The 18,129-nt window shown below is 40.0% G+C and overlaps 2 protein-coding genes across 2 annotated transcripts; one reads left to right on the top strand and one right to left on the bottom strand.

Annotated features, from left to right (window-relative positions):
- Window positions 1-2,595: 2,595 nt before the first annotated feature.
- foxred1 (FAD-dependent oxidoreductase domain containing 1) lies at window positions 2,596-11,337 on the top strand. The gene is made up of 11 exons (XM_061085467.1): window positions 2,596-2,932; window positions 3,523-3,743; window positions 5,335-5,445; window positions 5,880-5,998; window positions 6,145-6,239; window positions 6,884-6,985; window positions 7,161-7,237; window positions 8,198-8,358; window positions 9,437-9,566; window positions 9,671-9,775; window positions 10,017-11,337. The coding sequence occupies exons 1-11, from the start codon at window positions 2,767-2,769 to the stop codon at window positions 10,269-10,271; spliced, it is 1,542 nt and encodes a 513-aa protein (XP_060941450.1). The 5' UTR covers window positions 2,596-2,766; the 3' UTR covers window positions 10,272-11,337.
- Window positions 11,338-13,646: 2,309 nt separating this feature from the next.
- LOC133019926 (tripartite motif-containing protein 16-like) lies at window positions 13,647-15,351 on the bottom strand. Its single transcript, XM_061086518.1, has one exon. The coding sequence runs from the start codon at window positions 15,349-15,351 to the stop codon at window positions 13,678-13,680; it is 1,674 nt and encodes a 557-aa protein (XP_060942501.1). The 3' UTR covers window positions 13,647-13,677.
- Between the last annotated feature and the right edge of the window lie 2,778 nt (window positions 15,352-18,129).

Here is an 18,129-nt window from a genome sequence, read left to right as displayed (position 1 = left end):
TGCTTAATAAAAAGTAGACTATACTACTACTACAATTACGACTAGCAGTACTTCTAATACAACGTATACAATTAATCCAACTAAAAATAACAACAACCCTAATCATAATAGTGATAATAGTCATTCATGTTAATAATATGCCTAATTCTACTTTACGTCGTAGTAGTGTATGAGTCATCACTCTAAAAATGAAAATGCTAATAATAATAAATCACATTAGTGCTTCTTCTATCACTACTTCTAATTATAATGATACTACTACTAATAATAACACACATCGGTCACCAGAGTAAGAGCTGGGAGGCATTCAGGGACTCACTTCCGTAAACAATATTCACAATAAAAGCTGAGTATTGACAAAGTAAAATAGGAAAAATAAAGGTTTTTAGAAGAATACAAGTTTTACACTTAAATGCTTATTAAAAAAGTAGACTATACTACTACTACAATAACTACTAGCACTACTTCTAATACAAATTATACTAATACTACAACTAAAAATAACAACAACACTTATCATAATAAAGTCATTCATATTAATACTATGACTAATTCTACTAGTTGTAGTAGTGTATGAGTCATCAGTCTAAAAATGAGAATGCTAATAATAATAAATCACATTATTACTTATTCTATCACTACATCTAATTATAATGATAATGATACTACTAATAATAATAATAACAATAGCAACAACAACAATAATCATCATAAAGTCATTCATATTAATACTATGACTAATTCTACTAGTCGCAATATTGTATCAGTCCATCAGTCTAAAAATTTGAATCACAATGATAAACAAAATCACATTGGTACTACTACTAGAACTACTTCTAATGATAATGATAATACTAATAACAATAATAATAAAAATAGTAACAATAACAATAATAATAAAGTTTCTATGGTGAGGATGTAAAATCTCACATGAGAACTCAGATCACTTTTTATTAAGAAATCTTTCTATTTCTTTACCTCTGGGTCATGCAGTTTCTTTCTTTTCATAAATCCTAAATACTTATCTGTGTTGCAGGTCGTAAAATATGGTTAAAATCAAACTCTCCAGCCACTAAACATTACATATGAAATCTCGCTACACAAATAAAGATCCGGTCAAACTAGAACTAGAAGTACAAATTAGCATCACACTTCTGTTTTTTTACCACTTAGGGTCATAAAAAAGAAACTACTTCTATCAACTATAATAAGGTATGATAAAGACAAAGTTCATCAATGATTAGATAAAGTTATTGCTGTAATTTAATCCTTGTCATTCTGAAAGCTGCAACTGTTTGGGTTCTTCCTCATCTCTGATTGGCCCTGAGTCACATAACGAGGCCAACACCTCCAATTGGAACCAGGTCCAAGTTAGCAGGAGTATTCCCACGTTTCCCAGAAACCTTTCCAAAATAAAATACATTTGCACGAAGACATGATATTGTTTTTCATGGTGAGAAACTTCAGCATAATTTGATTTGTCTCTTGCTCCGGTTCAGTTTATTCCTCTTAGCCATATGCTAAACTGCCACTACATAAAGAATATACAATGTTTTGTATAGTACTTGTAAAAAGAAATGGCAAGTCTTGGTGATATTTTTATCCAGTTTTGTTTTGTTTATTGTCAAATATTATGATTAACCTATTTATTTAGACGTATTCCCATCATTGTCCCTGATTTAGCTCACCAGTCATTATCAGTGTGGAGGCACATTTACAATGTCTGCATGTATTATGCATCAGAAAATAAGTACAATATGAAGTATTCAATTTTTCACTTGTTGACAGTTTTGATTACCCATTGCGGAGTTTACCAGATATGACCTTACAGTCTCACAAAGGGAAATAAACATGGTTTCATATAAAGTTCCCTTTACTTAATTTCACATTAATAAAATCTCTCTTGTCCAAATGTAAACATCTTCTCACTCAAACATGCTCTTTCTATAATCTACAAATGTTTATTTACATGTTGAGAATCCAAGTGTCCAAGTGAACAAAACATGACCACGAAATATTACAGCCCAAGCATTTAGCCATGTTTATCTTCCTACACTTTAGTTTTTTTCCATTTGTATTTTCTATATTTCACTAAAGTATTATCATTCTTACACTCAAATGTTTCTTACTATTTACTTACTGATGCCTCTTTTTGACTCTTGCTGCTGTCATATTGAGAATTTCCCAATTGTGGGACTAATGATTTATTATCTTATCTTATCATATCTTTACATGAATTTAAAGCAAATATTTCCAGGTGTCTATCTGTTGATCAGACAAAATACGAAGTCAACACCTTGAAGTTGGATATTTTTCACCTGATTTGATATTTAATTGACATGTATATACAGTCATGAACTTATAAAGACAATATTTAGATTTATTAAAACATATTATATGTTAGATGCAACCTTATGAACATGTATTTATCATAAATACAGCTTCTCTGTTCTCTGTTTAAAATCATAAATTCACACATCTAAACATTACAGTGGGGGGAGTCATATGGAAACCTGTGCTTTTATTTTGAAGGGCAGCAGGATATTGCCGGTGTATTTCGTGGTTCTGTCAGTTTCTACAGAATCCTCATTGACCTCAGAGTCAGGTTTCACATGTGACATTTCCACAGAGTGAAATGCAGCTTCGTGTCGTGGGTTCGATCCCGGTTCTGTGGTCTGCACCGTTCTCCGCTGCCGTCCTGCCAACACACTGCACCTAGCCGTTAGCTCGCTAGTTAGCACGCAGGCTAGTTAGCCCACAGCAGCCATGCAAGCGTGTCGGAGGCTACATGCTAACGTGCGGTGGTGGACCGCCCGTGGACTGCTCTCCTCCGGCCCGGGGACAGAGCACCACCACCCGGGGCTGAGGGGGGGCAACGTGCCTCGTCAGAGCCTGAGCACCGGAGCTTCTCTGCGGAAAGACTTCTACAAAGGTGCGGGGACATGGAGCGGAAAGTCCGGCTACTCAACACACTCATAATAAACAAGTTCACACTCAGAAACCCCCAAATTATACAATAATTTGTTTCTACACACATGAATTTAACTTTTATGCCACAAGTGAAAATATGTAAGAACTAGTTATGAATCTTTCTTGAATTCGGCATTGATATAATCTTCAAATACTTTATATTTATTTGTACTTTATTCAGTTTAATTACAAAATATTACATCAGATCCTGGGTCTGTTTAACACTTATGTTGCCTATTAAACTAAATAAAAAAAGTGTTTAAGGATCATATCTAAGCCGAATTGTAGACAGGATCATAACAGTTTCTGAGATAGTTTCACTTGTGACATACAAGTGGAAAATATGTGTTTAAAACAAATCATTGACTAATTTGAGGATTTCTGAATGTGAAGTTGTGTATTATTGTCTATTCTTTAATAAATAAATGAAGACATGCACCGAATGGAAGAACAGAAGCTACAGATTATAGAATTGTGTTGGGTTGTAACGTGTGAGTCAATATCTTCAATAAAAAGATGGATGAATGTTAAATCTGGACTTTTCCTCCCCAGACCTGGAGGAGCAGCTGGCGGCCGTGAGGAAGAAGGCTGCAGAGGCTCTTCCAGGCAGCAGCTGGACCCCCTTCGAGCTGAACCCCAACCTCCCCCCCGAGAGGGCCGACATCGTGATCGTGGGCGGCGGTGTGGTGGGCTGGTCCATCGCCTACTGGCTGAAGCAGAAGGAGCGGGTCCGGGGAGAGGTGAAGGTGGTGGTGGTGGAGAAGGACCCGACGGTGAGGAGCCAAACACCTGCTGCTACATCTCATCCACAATACAAGACAAGTCATATTACAGACTTGTCATTTGATCCACTGACTCTAAACTCATACTTAACTGTATTATGATCCAGTCATAGAACATCTGCTGCATATATATATTTATTCATACACTACAGTATGTATTCATCTGCTACTACCTGTTCCTGTACATCTGTATATTCTTCATTCACCTTAACTCTTCATAATCTATGTCTGTGTTACGATCACTTTATTAATTCAGTATTTATCCACGTTCTTACACAATCAGTTTTAACAGACGTTATCCTGTTCATCGCCCTTTACATTAATATACACACACTTAAAGTTTCCTTTCTTGTTTTTAGAGAAAAATAGAGTTGTTTTGAATTGAATCGAGTTTGACATTACATAAAGTCTATTGGAAGACAATAACATTTCTCCATTAAACTTTCCATATAGAAGAAGAGAAGCACAAAAGTCTGCTGTGTCATATTTGTCTATGGTCATTGTACAACTCAGCGTTGGTTTGGAGTCAGAGGGTAATAACATAATTTGGCAATTTTTTGGGAGTCAGTGGATGAATGATATGGAAGCTATTTAATAATATTAAATGAATAATATTCATATAAAGTATCAGAAACACTAAATCCATTAGAAAAAGATGAGTTCTATTTGTCTACGTTGGCAATAAAGCTATCAAAACACTGCATTTATCTCCTATTAAGTTCCTAAGTGAAATCCGTAAGCCCTGGAGTGAATGTCGGACATGTCATTTGATCCACTGACTCTAATCTGATACTTAACTGTATTATTATCTAGTCTCTTTACATCTGCTGCATATATATTCTATATCTATATATATATATCTATATATATATATCTGCTGCTACCTGGTCCTGTACATATATTCTTATATAACTGTACATAATCTATGTCTGTGTTACGATCACTTTAATCATTCAGTATTTATTCACGCCCTTTACATTCATATACACACACTTTAAGTTTCCTTTCTTGTTTTGAGAGACAAATATAGTTGTTTTGAATTAAATGTAGTTTGAATTGTGTAACATGGCATAAAGTTTTTCCAGTAAAATGTTCATATCGAATAAAAGACGCACAGAAATGTTCTAGAAAGAGCTGTCATATTTGTCTGAGGTCATAATAAAACCCAGTATTGGTTTAGAGTCAGCGGGTAACATTCATATTCATATAAAATAGAGGATAAACTAAAATCTAATATAAAAGAGTGTGTCCTGTTTGTCGAGGGTAATAACACAGTCAGTGGGGCAATGATATGGAAGCTATTAATAATATTCATATAAAGTATCAGAAACACTAAATCCATTAAAAAGAGATGAGTTCTATTTGTTTGCGTTTGCAATGATGCTATCAAAACACTGCATTTATCTCCTGTTGAGCTCCTAAGTGAAACTCCTGAGCTCTGGAGTGGATGTGGGTCTCAGTGACAGTGAGTGTGATACTCAGCAGATCTTCTCATCGACCACCTCCTCCTGTTTCTCCTCCTGTTTCTCCTCCTGTTTCTCCTTCTGTTTCTCCTCCTGTTTCTCCTCCTGTTTCTCTCCAGTACTCCCAGGCCTCCACAGTGCTCTCTGCTGGGGGGATCCGGCAGCAGTTCTCCCTGCCGGAGAACATCCACCTGTCCCTGGCCTCCGCAGACTTCATGAGGAACGTCAATGTAGGTCACAAGACGAGCATTTGTGTTAATTTATTTCATTCAAGTTATATATATTTGTAATTGTGTCCTCTTTTTATTCATAGTTATTTCCTATATTTTATTATTTACACTTAAATGGGTCAGTCACTATTAGAAATAGTGTAGAATGGCAGGTATGCTGTTTAGCTTGGAGCAGAACCCTCTTAGGCTTAGTTCACCTAAGGTTGTTGCCTTATAATTAATGGACACATGTGTATGAAATGTTGAACAATTCCTTTAATAACCGTTCTGTCTTTGCCGTACCACCCGGAGGACGAGCGTTATTTATAGGACCACCTCTGCTGCAGCTCTCAGGAGAACTCACTGTATCTGTGTATCAGCTGGAGGCTGCATGATGCATCACTGCTCCGCTGGTTAAATCTGTTTCATCCCGTCTCCTCCCTGGTTCCCCTCAGGAGCACCTGGGCGTGATGAACGAAGACCCCGTGGACCTGCAGTTCAATCACTCCGGGTACCTCTTCCTGGCCAGTGAGAAGGTGGCTCACATCATGGAGCAGAACTACAGCACCCAGAGGTAGAGAAAACCCAGAGAAATCAGGTTCATCTTGTGGGAAACTGCGAATAGAGAAACATTTCTATTCAGAAAATTCATGCGTGAGGTTTTCAGTTGAGGAGCCGAGGTGTCGGCACCGGGTCGTTAATCCAATAATCTGATCCCAGGTATGCCGGAGCCAAAGTTTCACTTCTCTCTCCCACACAACTAAAGGAGAAGTTTCCATGGATAAACTCAGACGGGGTGGCACTCGCTTCATATGGTGAGTGCAAATCAAACTATAACACGATCTAAGAACTAGTTATGAATCTCTCTTGAATTCGGCATTGATATAATCTTCAAAAACTTATATTTATTTATACTTTATTTAGTTTAATTACAAAATATTACATCAGATCCTAATACTGTTTTAACACTTGTTGTCGCCTATTAAACTAAATAAAATGAGTGTTTAAGGATCATATCTAAGCCGAATTGTAGAGAGGATCATAACAGTTTCTGAGATAGTTTCACTTGTGACATACAAGTTAAAAATATGTCTGTAGAAACAAATCATTTAATAATTTTGGGATTTCTGCATGCAAAGTTGTGTATTAGTGTCTATTCTTTAATGCATGAATGAAAACATGCACCGAATGGAATAACAGCAGCTACAGATTATAGAAATGTGTCGGGTGAGTCAACATATTCAATGCAAAGTTGGATGAATGTTAAATTCTAATTAATAAAAACTCTACTTTTCCGCCCCATTATGAGAAGTAGTTTTCTTATTCTTTGTGAATTCAAGAAGGTTTCGATGAATGCATGAGCTTCTTCTGTCACAACCCCAGTAAATACGCCTGATACGTGGATGTATCAACTCATCCAGCGGCTCTAACAATCACTTCCACTCGCCCTTCCTTCCAGGGCTGGAGAACGAGGGCTGGTTCGACCCCTGGACTCTGCTGAGCGCCTTCAGGAAGAAGGCCATCTCCATGGGAGTCATCCAGTGCTGTGGAGAAGTGACAGGTGGGTTTAGTTTAGAAAGTTGAGTTCCTCCAGTTTGTCATTATCACAGTTATCTCAAAGATGCAGAGAGCCAACGTGTTAAACAATAACTGATTTTAACACAAACTCCTTCAGTCTCACGCCCGTCTGTGTTTACTGTGAGTTTATATTTTAACTTCATCCGTCTCCTCCACAGATTTTAAATATACAGTAAACGTGGCGACGACTCCCGAGGGTGAAAACGTGGCTTTGAAGAGAATAAAATCAGTGAAAGTAAGTCAAACTGTGAGAATTTATATTCCAGAGTTATTGAACAACTTTAGTTTTTATGTTTATTTAACATTTAGTTTGATCACTGACAGTTTTCACAAGTCTCAGGTTAATATATAACAGCACAGTCAGGTTGTTCTATATAAATACTGGAACATGCTGTCACTCTCGTGTTGATTGACAGGTCTATTTAGCATTTATCAATAATTATTTTAGATATATCACCTAAAATACGAACTTTTAATCTGTGCAGGATCTGACACCTTCTATCCTTAGGGCCCCAGTTATTAATTAATATTCTATGTATTGGTTAAAAATGTAATAATAGTCTCTAAAAATACAGATAATAAAAAACATTGATATTAGCAAAAAAGATATAGGACAAACAAACTACAGTGTAATAAAAACCACACAATAACATTTGATGTAGCAGAAAGATTCTCTCTTCTTTTATATAAACCTGTAATTTATTTTTTGATCTTAGTTCACAAGCTCACGAATATTTTTTAATATCTGTAAATCAATAGGTTGACTTTTTAATTAATAGATCATCTTATAAATTGTGAGAAAATATTGACAAATCCTTAATACCTGAGTTCTCAGAATTTAAATGTTCAAACTGTTCTTTTGGTGGTAAACTAACAGTTCCAAAACTAAAAAAAAAAAATATTTAAGTGCAAGTTTTGGCCGATAAATGATTTTGATAATTGATGAGTTACAGATTATTATAATTGTTTGTGGATTTATTTGTCTGTCAATCGATTACTTTGATATAGTATGGTGTATATAATCTGCTTTATTTCAGATTCCTCCCAACTCTTAAAGATGAGGCACATTTGATCATCTTTATATCTGATAAAAAAAAAATGGAATATGAACCCTTTTAATTTGCATGTTAACATCTAATAATAAATAACAAAGCACCATCCCACTGACTGACGGCTGTGTGCTTGTGTCGAGCAGGTGCAGATGCCGAACAGCCTGGAGTACCAGCCGGTGGAATGTGCCATTGTGGTGAATGCGGCAGGAGCCTATTCTTCTAAACTGGCACAGATGATGGGAATTGGCTCCGGCCCTAAAGGCACCATGGCTGGAACTCCTCTGCCCGTCGAGCCTCGGAAAAGGTTGGTCGTCGACTTAATGGTTATATATTTTCCCTTTTAAATAACGAGTGGTGCTGTCAAGATGTCTGGTTTCCTTTGGCTGCTGGAGTCTGGCGCGGCACAGCTCATTAGTATTCTGGCAGTTTCATCTGCACTGTGCGCTCCAGTAAATTGGAAAACTGTCCAACTTTATAGCGCTGACTGTCAGCTTTAATATCTAGGGTGTTTACTTCCACATTTGATGAACTGCATAGAAATAATCCGAACCTCTAAGCCCCTCAAACACAACACTAAGTCGGCACTTCAACCTCGGAGTCACCGTTTCTTACAACTCTGCTGGAGAAGAGGGAAAGTGATGAAGAGCGCTTCACTGCCCCAAATCATTAAGGTCGAATTTTAATGTCCTTCTCTCCATACACAGGATTCACTGGGTTCACCAAGTTAAAATGTAATTTAAAACTTGTGTCATGTTCCGACCAAAGTAGGAAATTGAACGAAACCAGCTGTGAACCAGGAGTTCTTCACCCGGGGGCTTCACTACTGGTCTATAATTATTAATTTACACTTTTTTTGTAGCAGTACCATTATTATTATCATTATTAATATCTAATTATTGGATAATTTTAGTTTATAGATGTAAAAAATGCTTTTAATTCCTTTTTTGAGCAAATTAAAAACTCTGTGCTTTCTGAGAAATTGAATAACCTCCATATACCGTGAAAACTAAAACTACTCAGCCCGACTATGACCTAGGACATTACCCTTGGTCGAAGTATGAGTTCTTCCCATCTAGTTATAAATAATAACCTCGTTGTCACACACATTTCGACTTGTGCACTTGGCCCGAAAACCAGCTTCAGCTTCTCTTTAAAAACCTTCAGTAAATCCTCCTCCCGCTGCGCCACGGAGTCAGAGGACGGATCCAAATAGTCTCCTGCTGAGACATGAGTAGAACCTCAGGGGAAGCGTTTAAACTCGGACCGTTTTCACGCCAAAGACTCCACCACGAAATTTGAATTAACTGAACGTCAGCTTGAAACACATTATACGTCGCTCTGAGGGAATCTGACTTCATGCTGAAGCCTGGGGATTCTTCCAGGTTCGTGTATGTGTTCCACTGCCCTGACGGTCCAGGTCTGGACACCCCCTTCCTGGTGGATTACTCTGGAGTCTACTTCAGGAGAGAGGGGCTCGGAGGGAACTACATCGCCGGTGCGTCACCAGATGAGGTTCGTTGCAGCTCAAGGTTGTTCCTCCTCGACTTGTTCCACACATACCAAAGAACCTGTTTGATGGAATATCTAATTGTCTTGATGATTTGTTTTCCCTTCAGGCAGAGGAGCCTGATATCAATAATCTAGACGTGGATCACAGTTTCTTTGAGGACACGATTTGGCCGCCGTTGGCTCATCGGGTTCCTGCTTTTGAGAAGCTCAAGGTAGAAGCTGCGTTTGAATTGAGAGACCCCTAGTGGCCGAAGTTACAAATTGTAACATATACCAAAAAAATATGTTTTCATCTCTTGTTATAATAACTTATTTGTTTCACTTTATATATTCGATTTATTTAGATGTGCTACCAATACTTACTTCTCCAATATCATGACTTACTGCAGAATTTTCTTTCCCAGACTTTATTTCTGGTACTTACGGCCCCTCCCCTCTTGTTCCCGACCCCAGGTGACCAGCGCGTGGGCCGGCTTCTACGACTACAACACCTTCGACCAGAACGGCATCATCGGTATCCACCCTCTGGTCAACAACATGTACTTCGCCACGGGCTTCAGCGGCCACGGCCTGCAGCACTCGCCGGCCGTGGGTCGGGCCGTGGCCGAGCTGATCCTGGACGGAGGTTTTAAAACGATAGACCTGAGTGGATTCAACTTCAGCCGGATCGTGAACCAGGAGCCGATGCTGGAAAGGAACATCGTGTAGAGGATGTGGGAAAATCCTGTTCGCTCTGCGGCTGGCGACAAATGATCACAGCCTTGGTTTTATTTTCATAGCTGTGAGATTTTCCTGTCAGTAATGATAACTTTGCTCAAAATTAATCACTGAAGTCTGGGTTTATCGTTCTCAGCTGATCAATACTGTTCCGGAAACTGTCCAATAGCAACTGCTTTTAGTGTTCTAGTGTTCAGATTCACATTCATCTCATTTTAATTGCTTGTTTAACCTGACTTGTGGCTCAGTGTTCACAGATCTCAGCCATGACTTCAAATTGCAGGATGTTTTGTTATCGATTGTCTTTCCAAGAACGACATGATGACTATAATGTTCCTATAATCAATCATGTTACATTTGAGACTAGAGGCCTTTTTCTTTTTAAGTTCTTCGGTCGTCCTCTTGGGGGTAACAAACTTTCCAGCTTGAATGATATATGTGTATGTGATATATATATATGTATATTGTATCTCTATATAATACAATCGTGTACAAAAGCTTCACAATACTCAGTTTTTGTTAAACCTCATTAATGTACAGTAAATTTATATTATATTCCAAGGTATTTTTGTTACATTCAGGTACATTGTATAGTGTACATACTGTATACAGTCAAATCATATTTTACCAATTGGTAATAGATTGTTTATTAGGGTTTATTTGTTTTCATCCCATCTTGACATTTCAGTGTAAAAATTGGCCTCATTTCTGAATATATTCCACGATCACTGACTTACTTTTCCATATCCAGTCAAAATCATTGGAATATTTTACTGATTTGAATTTATTTTATTTCATTTTGGGTCTGAATAATTGGATTCTGATCCTTTGAGATTCAGGCTTGATGGATGATCCTCTGTGGCCTAAATGTTCAGTTTTGAAAAGGTTTAGAATTAAATCGAATAATGTGTTTTGAATAGTGGATGCTTCAATTTGCTATTTCATTTTATCTGTGAAAACAAAAGCTTTAAATCACCCAGATTTAAGGAAGCTAAAATAAGATGTGACTATTTTATTTTTCTACATGTGGTTGGGTCGTCAACTTGACAATGTTAAAATAAAGAATATGTTATTTGTAACTTGTGTGATGGTTTGTGGACATTTTAAAGAGTCGGTGCACATACATTCACATAGATCATTTAAAACTAGGGCTACGTTGTAGCACTAACGGGCCCGAGCACACAGGCGATTTCAAACCTGTTGCGGTCGGTGAAGTGAGAGTGATCAATGACCAAGCGCTCGTCTCTGCGTTGGAAAGGATGAATGCTTCACTTCCTGTAGCCAGCAGATGGCGCTGTGATTTTAAGTCATGATTTCTTTGTAGATGTCATCAGGTCCCGACTCTTGTCTTACATGTCTAGTTTGGAGTCAATTGGACCAAATATGTCTGAGATACAGAAGCTCGTGTTTTGATGGCGTGTCATCAAACTTTGACGGCACACCACGATCACATGGTATGACTAAAAGTTGAAATTTAAATAACTTTAAATCTCCTTCTTGTTCTGATTATACTCATCTTCATTTTAAGTTGATCTGATGAAAGCCCTACGACAAGTCTGCCAAAGTAAAAATGCGGAATATGGCCAAAATGGCCACTAAATCCAAAATGGCGGGCTTCATGTTGCGTTTTTCATAATGCTCCTTGTGGCTTTTTTGTATGAAAAGTCATGATACACTTGTGTCCTGATTTTGGTGAAGATCGGTTATGTGGAAACCTAGGGGCTGGGTTCTACGTGGCGCTGTTGAGGCATTCTTTTAAAGATTTTTGAGCCAATTCACTACGCTCAGAAGAATCCTTACAATTTCAATAGGGCCTCACCTGTCAGTGCCTGTCAGTGCTCGGGCCCCAATAAAGATTCTCTCTGTTCATAAAGAAAATAACATCACGGAGCTGAACAAGCCTCTATCGTCATGACAACACATCTTCAGTAGCAGCTCATCTTTTCACGTGTCGAGTACCAAAATAAATCAAATCCACAGAGAAACTTCTGTTAGTTTAAAGAGGCCTTTACCTCCGTGTGTGGAGCAGAGTCAATCTAATCTCAACGTTTTGGAGTTCACATAATGAGCAGCTGGACTGGGCTTTTTCTGACACAAGATATAATTTGATCGGTTTCTTTTTTCAGAAAAGTAAAGGATCAGTTCCAGGAGGAGGTGAGAGAGGAGGTGAGAGAGGAGGGGAGAGAAGAGGTCAGAGAGGAGGTGAGAGAGGAGGTTAGAGAGGAGGGGAGAGAGGAGGTCAGAGAGGAGGTCAGACAGGAGGTGAGAAAGGAGGGGAGAGAGGAGGTGAGAGAAAAGGTCAGAGAGGAGTTGAGAGAGGAGGTGAGAGAGAAGGTGAGAAAGAAGGGGAGAGAGGAGGTGAGACAGGAGAGGAGGTGAGAGAGGAGGTGAGAGAGGAGGGGAGAGAGGAGGTCAGAGAGGAGGGGAGAGAGGAGGTGAGAGAGGAGGGGAGAGAGGAGGTGAGAGGAGGTGAGAGAGGAGGTGAGAGAGGAGGGGAGACAGGAGAGGAGGTGAGAGAGGAGGTGAGAGAGGAGGGGAGAGAGGAGCTGAGGGAGAGGAGGTAATAGGAGGTGATAGGAGGTGAGGGAGAGGAGAGAGAGAGGAGGTGAGAGAGGAGGTGAGAGGGGAGGTGAGAGGAGGTGAGAGGAGGTGAGAGAGGAGGGAAAGAGGAGGTGAGGGAGAAGGTGAGGGAGAGGAGGTGAGAGAGGAGGTGAGAGAGGAGGTGAGAGGGGAGTGGAGAGGAGGTGAGAGAGGAGCTGAGGGAGAGGAGGTGAGAGGAGGTGAGAGAGGAGCTGAGGGAGAGGAGGTGAGAGGAGGTGAGAGGAGGTGAGAGGAGGTGAGAGAGGAGGGAAAGAGGAGGTGAGGGAGGAGGTGAGGGAGGAGGTGAGGGAGGAGGTGAGAGAGGAGGTGAGAGGGGAGGTGAGAGGAGGTGAGAGGAGGTGAGAGAGGAGGGAAAGAGGAGGTGAGGAAGGAGGTGAGGGAGAGGAGGTGAGAGAGGAGTTGAGAGAGGAGGTGAGAGGGGAGTGGAGAGGAGGTGAGAGAGGAGCTGAGGGAGAGGAGGTGAGAGGAGGTGAGAGAGGAGCTGAGGGAGAGGAGGTGAGAGAGGAGGTGAGAGAGGAGGTGAGAGGGGAGTGGAGAGGAGTTGAGAGAGGAGCTGAGGGAGAGGAGGTGAGAGGAGGTGAGAGAGGAGGGAAAGAGGAGGTGAGGGAGGAGGTGAGGGAGAGGAGGTGAGAGAGGAGGTGAGAGAGGAGGTGAGAGGGGAGGTGAGAGGAGGTGAGAGAGGAGGGAAAGGAGGAAAAGAGGAGGTAAACAACAAACTTTGATCAACAACCGTGGAGACAAAAGAAGTTAAAGATTTAAACACAGAATCTAAATCACTGCTTTTAATGACTCGAGTCTATTTGAGTTTACAGAACTCAGCTCTGGATCCATAATCAACCCAAATTCCAGCATAGAGAGGCTGAGTGAATGTGGTCTGGACTCTGTGGAGGAGAGTCATGGTGTCAGAGACGCTGTAGAAGGACAGAACACCTGCACTGTGATCCAGGTACACTCCTACTCTGGAGGACACAAGACCTGACACTGGAGTCTCAATGTTGTTGTAACAAAACTCATAACTGTTTTCATCACAATCTAATGACCAAGATTTATCATTGTATCCAAATCCACATTCATCTGAGTCCTCTGATCTGCTGATATTCTTGTATGCGACTGCTACACCAACTCCCTCCCCCTCCTCCACCTCCACCTCCCAGTAACAACGTCCAGTCAGACTCTCTCTACTCAGGACCTGACGCCAACCAGTGAATCTGTCTGGGTGATCAGAATAACACTGATCTTCACTCATACATGTTACTTTTCTGTTTCCCTCAGATAATAACAGATATCTGTATGCTGTGTTTGGATCCAGTGTGATTTCCTGTGAATATTTTAAGAAGTCAGCTCTGGTCCTTGGCTCTGGTTCTCGCAGTAAAACATCCACTTGAGACACAATCTGTAAAATCTCTGTCTCTGTCTCACTCAGAATGTCCTGTAGTCGACCTCTGACCTGTGACACAGCTGCTGTCACGTCCTCAAAGTCCCTCAGAGGACGGATCCTGAAGCTGGATGAGTGTGTAGATTCACTGAGTGGTGACAGTGAGGTGTAGTTGTGTAGAAGCTGGTTGTGATCCTCTGTGTCTGAGAGCTGCTTCAGTTCATGGTCTTTCCTCTTCAGCTCAGTGATCTCCTGCTCCAGTCTCTCCTGAAGCTCTCTGACTCGACTCACTTCAGATTCCTGCTGGGATCTGATCTGCTGCTCCACATCAGAGCTTCTTTTCTCCAGCAGACGGATCATCTCAGTGAAGATCTCCTCACTGTCCTCCACTGCTTTATCAGCAGAGCCATTGACGGCCTCCTCCTCCTGTTGAAGCAGCTTCACGTCTTTCTCTGTGTCCTGGACTCTCTGCTGGATTGTTTGTCTCCTCAGCCCGAGCTCTCTCTGCCTCTCAGTCCTTTCTGCTGCAACTGACACTGTGTTGTGGTCTTTATGTTCCTCCACAGAGCAGAGATAACAGATACACTGCTGATCAGTGCGGCAGAACATCTCCATCACCTCGTCGTGACGAGAGCAGATGTTCTCCTGGAGCTTCTCCGAGGGCTCCACCAGCTTGTGCTTCTTCAATGCAGCTGACTGAAGATGAGGCTGGAGGTGTTTTTCACAATAAGAGGCCAAACAATTCAAACAGGACTTGAGAGCTTTCAGTTTTCTCCCAGTGCAGACATCACAGGCCACATCTTCAGGTCCAGCATAGCAGTGATCAGCAGGAGCATCTTGGAGTCCAGTCTTCTTCAGCTCCTCCAGTGAATCAGCTAACATGGTGCTTGTCTCCAGGACAGGCCTCGGTGTGAAGGTCTGTCTACACTGAGGACAGCTGTAGCTTCCTCTCTCCTCCTCTTTGTCCCAGTGGGTGTTAATACAGGTCTTACAGTAGCTGTGTCCACAGACAGTAGCCACCGGATCCTTCAGTAGATCCACACAGATCCAACAGGTGAATCTTTCTTTGTCCAGTTGATTTTCTTGCTGCGCCATTTCAGCTGCTGCCAGAGATTGTAGAACAGATTCACTTCCTCTGAACAGAAACAGATCTCTGCTCCTCCCTCTCTCGTTCACTTCCTCTTTTCCCCACGTTTTAACACACTTTTGAAAAGAGCAACAGTCTACCTCTCCTCAGCAGTGTTGTCACACTGTTCAAAGGCAGCTGCCTCTAGTGTTGCTACAAATAATAATAATAACAAGACATAAAGATTCCTTTGAATTATGACCACTGTCACTGCAGGAGTGGAGTTGTTTGTTTACGGCTCAGCATCAAAGGATTCTTCGTCCATGTATGCCCGCGTTACAGAACATCGTGTTTTAATGGCCTGTAATCAAACTTTGACGCCACGCCACGGTCACACTGTGTGATGAAAAATCGATCTTTGGATAACTTTTAATCTCCGTCTTGTTGTGATGACACTCATCTCAATTTCAAGTTGATTTGATGAAAACTCTACGACAAGAACATCAAAGTAAAAATGTGGAATATGGCCAAAATGGCCACTAAATCCAAAATGGCGGGCTTCCTGTTGCGTTTTTCATAATGCACTGATAGACTTTTTTGTGCATCTGGTCATGATACACAACGGTCCTCATTTTCGTGTGGATCGGTGAATGCTAAATGAGGGGCTTTCCGTAGGTGGCGCTGTTGAGGTATTTTGCAACGCCCATTTCAAATTACTCCAGAATACGTCAATTTTCACCACTTTCTAATTTACTGCAAACTTAAGAAACATTTTTGAGCATGGGAAAGCTCTCAAAAAGCCCATTCACTACGCTCAGAATAATCCTTACAATTTCAATAGGGCCTCCCTGCTCGGGCCCTAATAATTCTACAGATGTGCAACAACAATATTCTAGTTGTTCAGGAACCTTCCAGCAGATGGAGCCATTTCTGTGCTGATCTCCTTTAAATCAAGGAACCGGCACAGAGCATCACAACCTTTAACACATGGATGTAATAAAAGATGTGATGATACTAAGTCAGGAACAATTACTAACTGGAAAATATCTGATTCTAAACTCGTGATAATTTAAAGATGCACCAACAAGTAGCTTTTCAAATTGGAAAATGAGACTCACACGTGGATGAAAATGACCTTTAGATGATTCAATAATTGGGAGAAATAAACATGTGACCTACCGCTGTCGCCATGGTTTGTTATTTACAGAATACAAATCCAGAATCCTGAGTTCAGTGGTGTGAATCCTTCAGTGGTACGTGCAGTACACAGCAAGTATGTGAACAATTACACTCACGTCACATCTGGTACTTTATGCACAGGCTGATTTAACAGTGAGTTTATCTCAATAGTCACAGAGAAGAGAAGAATGACAAACTCGAATATGTGTTCATAATTTAGACTTTTCTATAATCTTTGCTTTTTTTATCAAATGTTTTTGACCTTTGAAAACTTGTATGAGTGACGTTTGGAGGAGAAAATCATAAACGTTCTTTGTTGCTAAAAGAAAAAGTCAGAGAAAGAGATTTTACGCTGATAAGAAACAGATTTTATCACTAAACCTCGATGCACATGGATTTAAAGGTCCAACGTCTATCTATCTATCTATATATCCATCTATCTATCTATCTATCTATCTATCTATCTATCTATCTATCTATCTATCTATCTATCTATCTATCTATCTATCTATCTATCTATCTATCTATCTATCTATTTATCTATCTATCTATCTATCTATCTATCTATCTATCTATCTATCTATCTATCTATCTATCTATCTATCTATCTATCTATCTATCTATCTATCTATCTATCTATCTATCTATCTATCTATCTATCTATCTATCTATCTATCTATCTATCTAGCTATCTATTCATCTATGTATCTATCTATCTATCCATCTATCCATCTATCTATCTATCCATCCATCTATCTATCTATCTATCTATCTATCTATCTATCTATCTATCTATCTATCTATCTATCTATCTATCTATCTATCTATCTATCTATCTATCTATCTATCTATCTATATATTTATCTATCTATCTATCTATCTATCTATCTATCTATCTATCTATCTATCTATCTATCTATCTATCTATCTATCTATCTATCTATCTATCTATCTATCTATCTATCTATCTATCTATCTATCTAGCTATCTATTCATCTATGTATCTATCTATCTATCCATCTATCCATCTATGTATCTATCCATCCATCTATCTATCTATCTATCTATCTATCTATCTATCTATCTATCTATCTATCTATCTATCTATCTATCTATCTATCTATCTATCTATCTATCTATCTATCTATCTATCTATCTATCTATCTATCTATCTATCTATCTATCTATCTATCTATCTATCTATCTATCCTCCAGTCTGCAGAATACAGTGTACATTTGATTTGATATTATTTTTGTGTACGTTGCACCTGAGACGACTGTTAAACTTCCACCAGTTTCTCTCAGACTGAAGCAGCTGAGCCTCTGCCGTTGCGTCACTTCAGCACAAACACATTCTGCATCTTGAATCATCCAATTTTCCCGTCACTTACACATCAGTGGCATCTGCATCCATCGCTGGAGGCATCCTCTCCACGCCAGGCCCATTTCATATCATAACAGATCAGGGAAACATGCTCCTCGTGCAGCCGGCAGAATATGGCAAAGACACTATCTGGTCCCTGCAGCTCTTCATTTTAATGCAAATGTGAGGCAGCCTTCCAGTTTGGACAAGGAGGGGGGGGGGGGGGGATGCAATTGAGGGATTTCTTTGTGAGGCCCGATGCAAA

Source organism: Limanda limanda, chromosome 14 (genome assembly GCF_963576545.1).
Source record: "Limanda limanda chromosome 14, fLimLim1.1, whole genome shotgun sequence".
Taxonomy (NCBI): Eukaryota; Metazoa; Chordata; class Actinopteri; order Pleuronectiformes; family Pleuronectidae; genus Limanda; species Limanda limanda.
The sequence above is the reverse complement of the archived record's forward strand: the minus strand, read 5'-3'. Positions and strand labels throughout refer to the sequence as shown.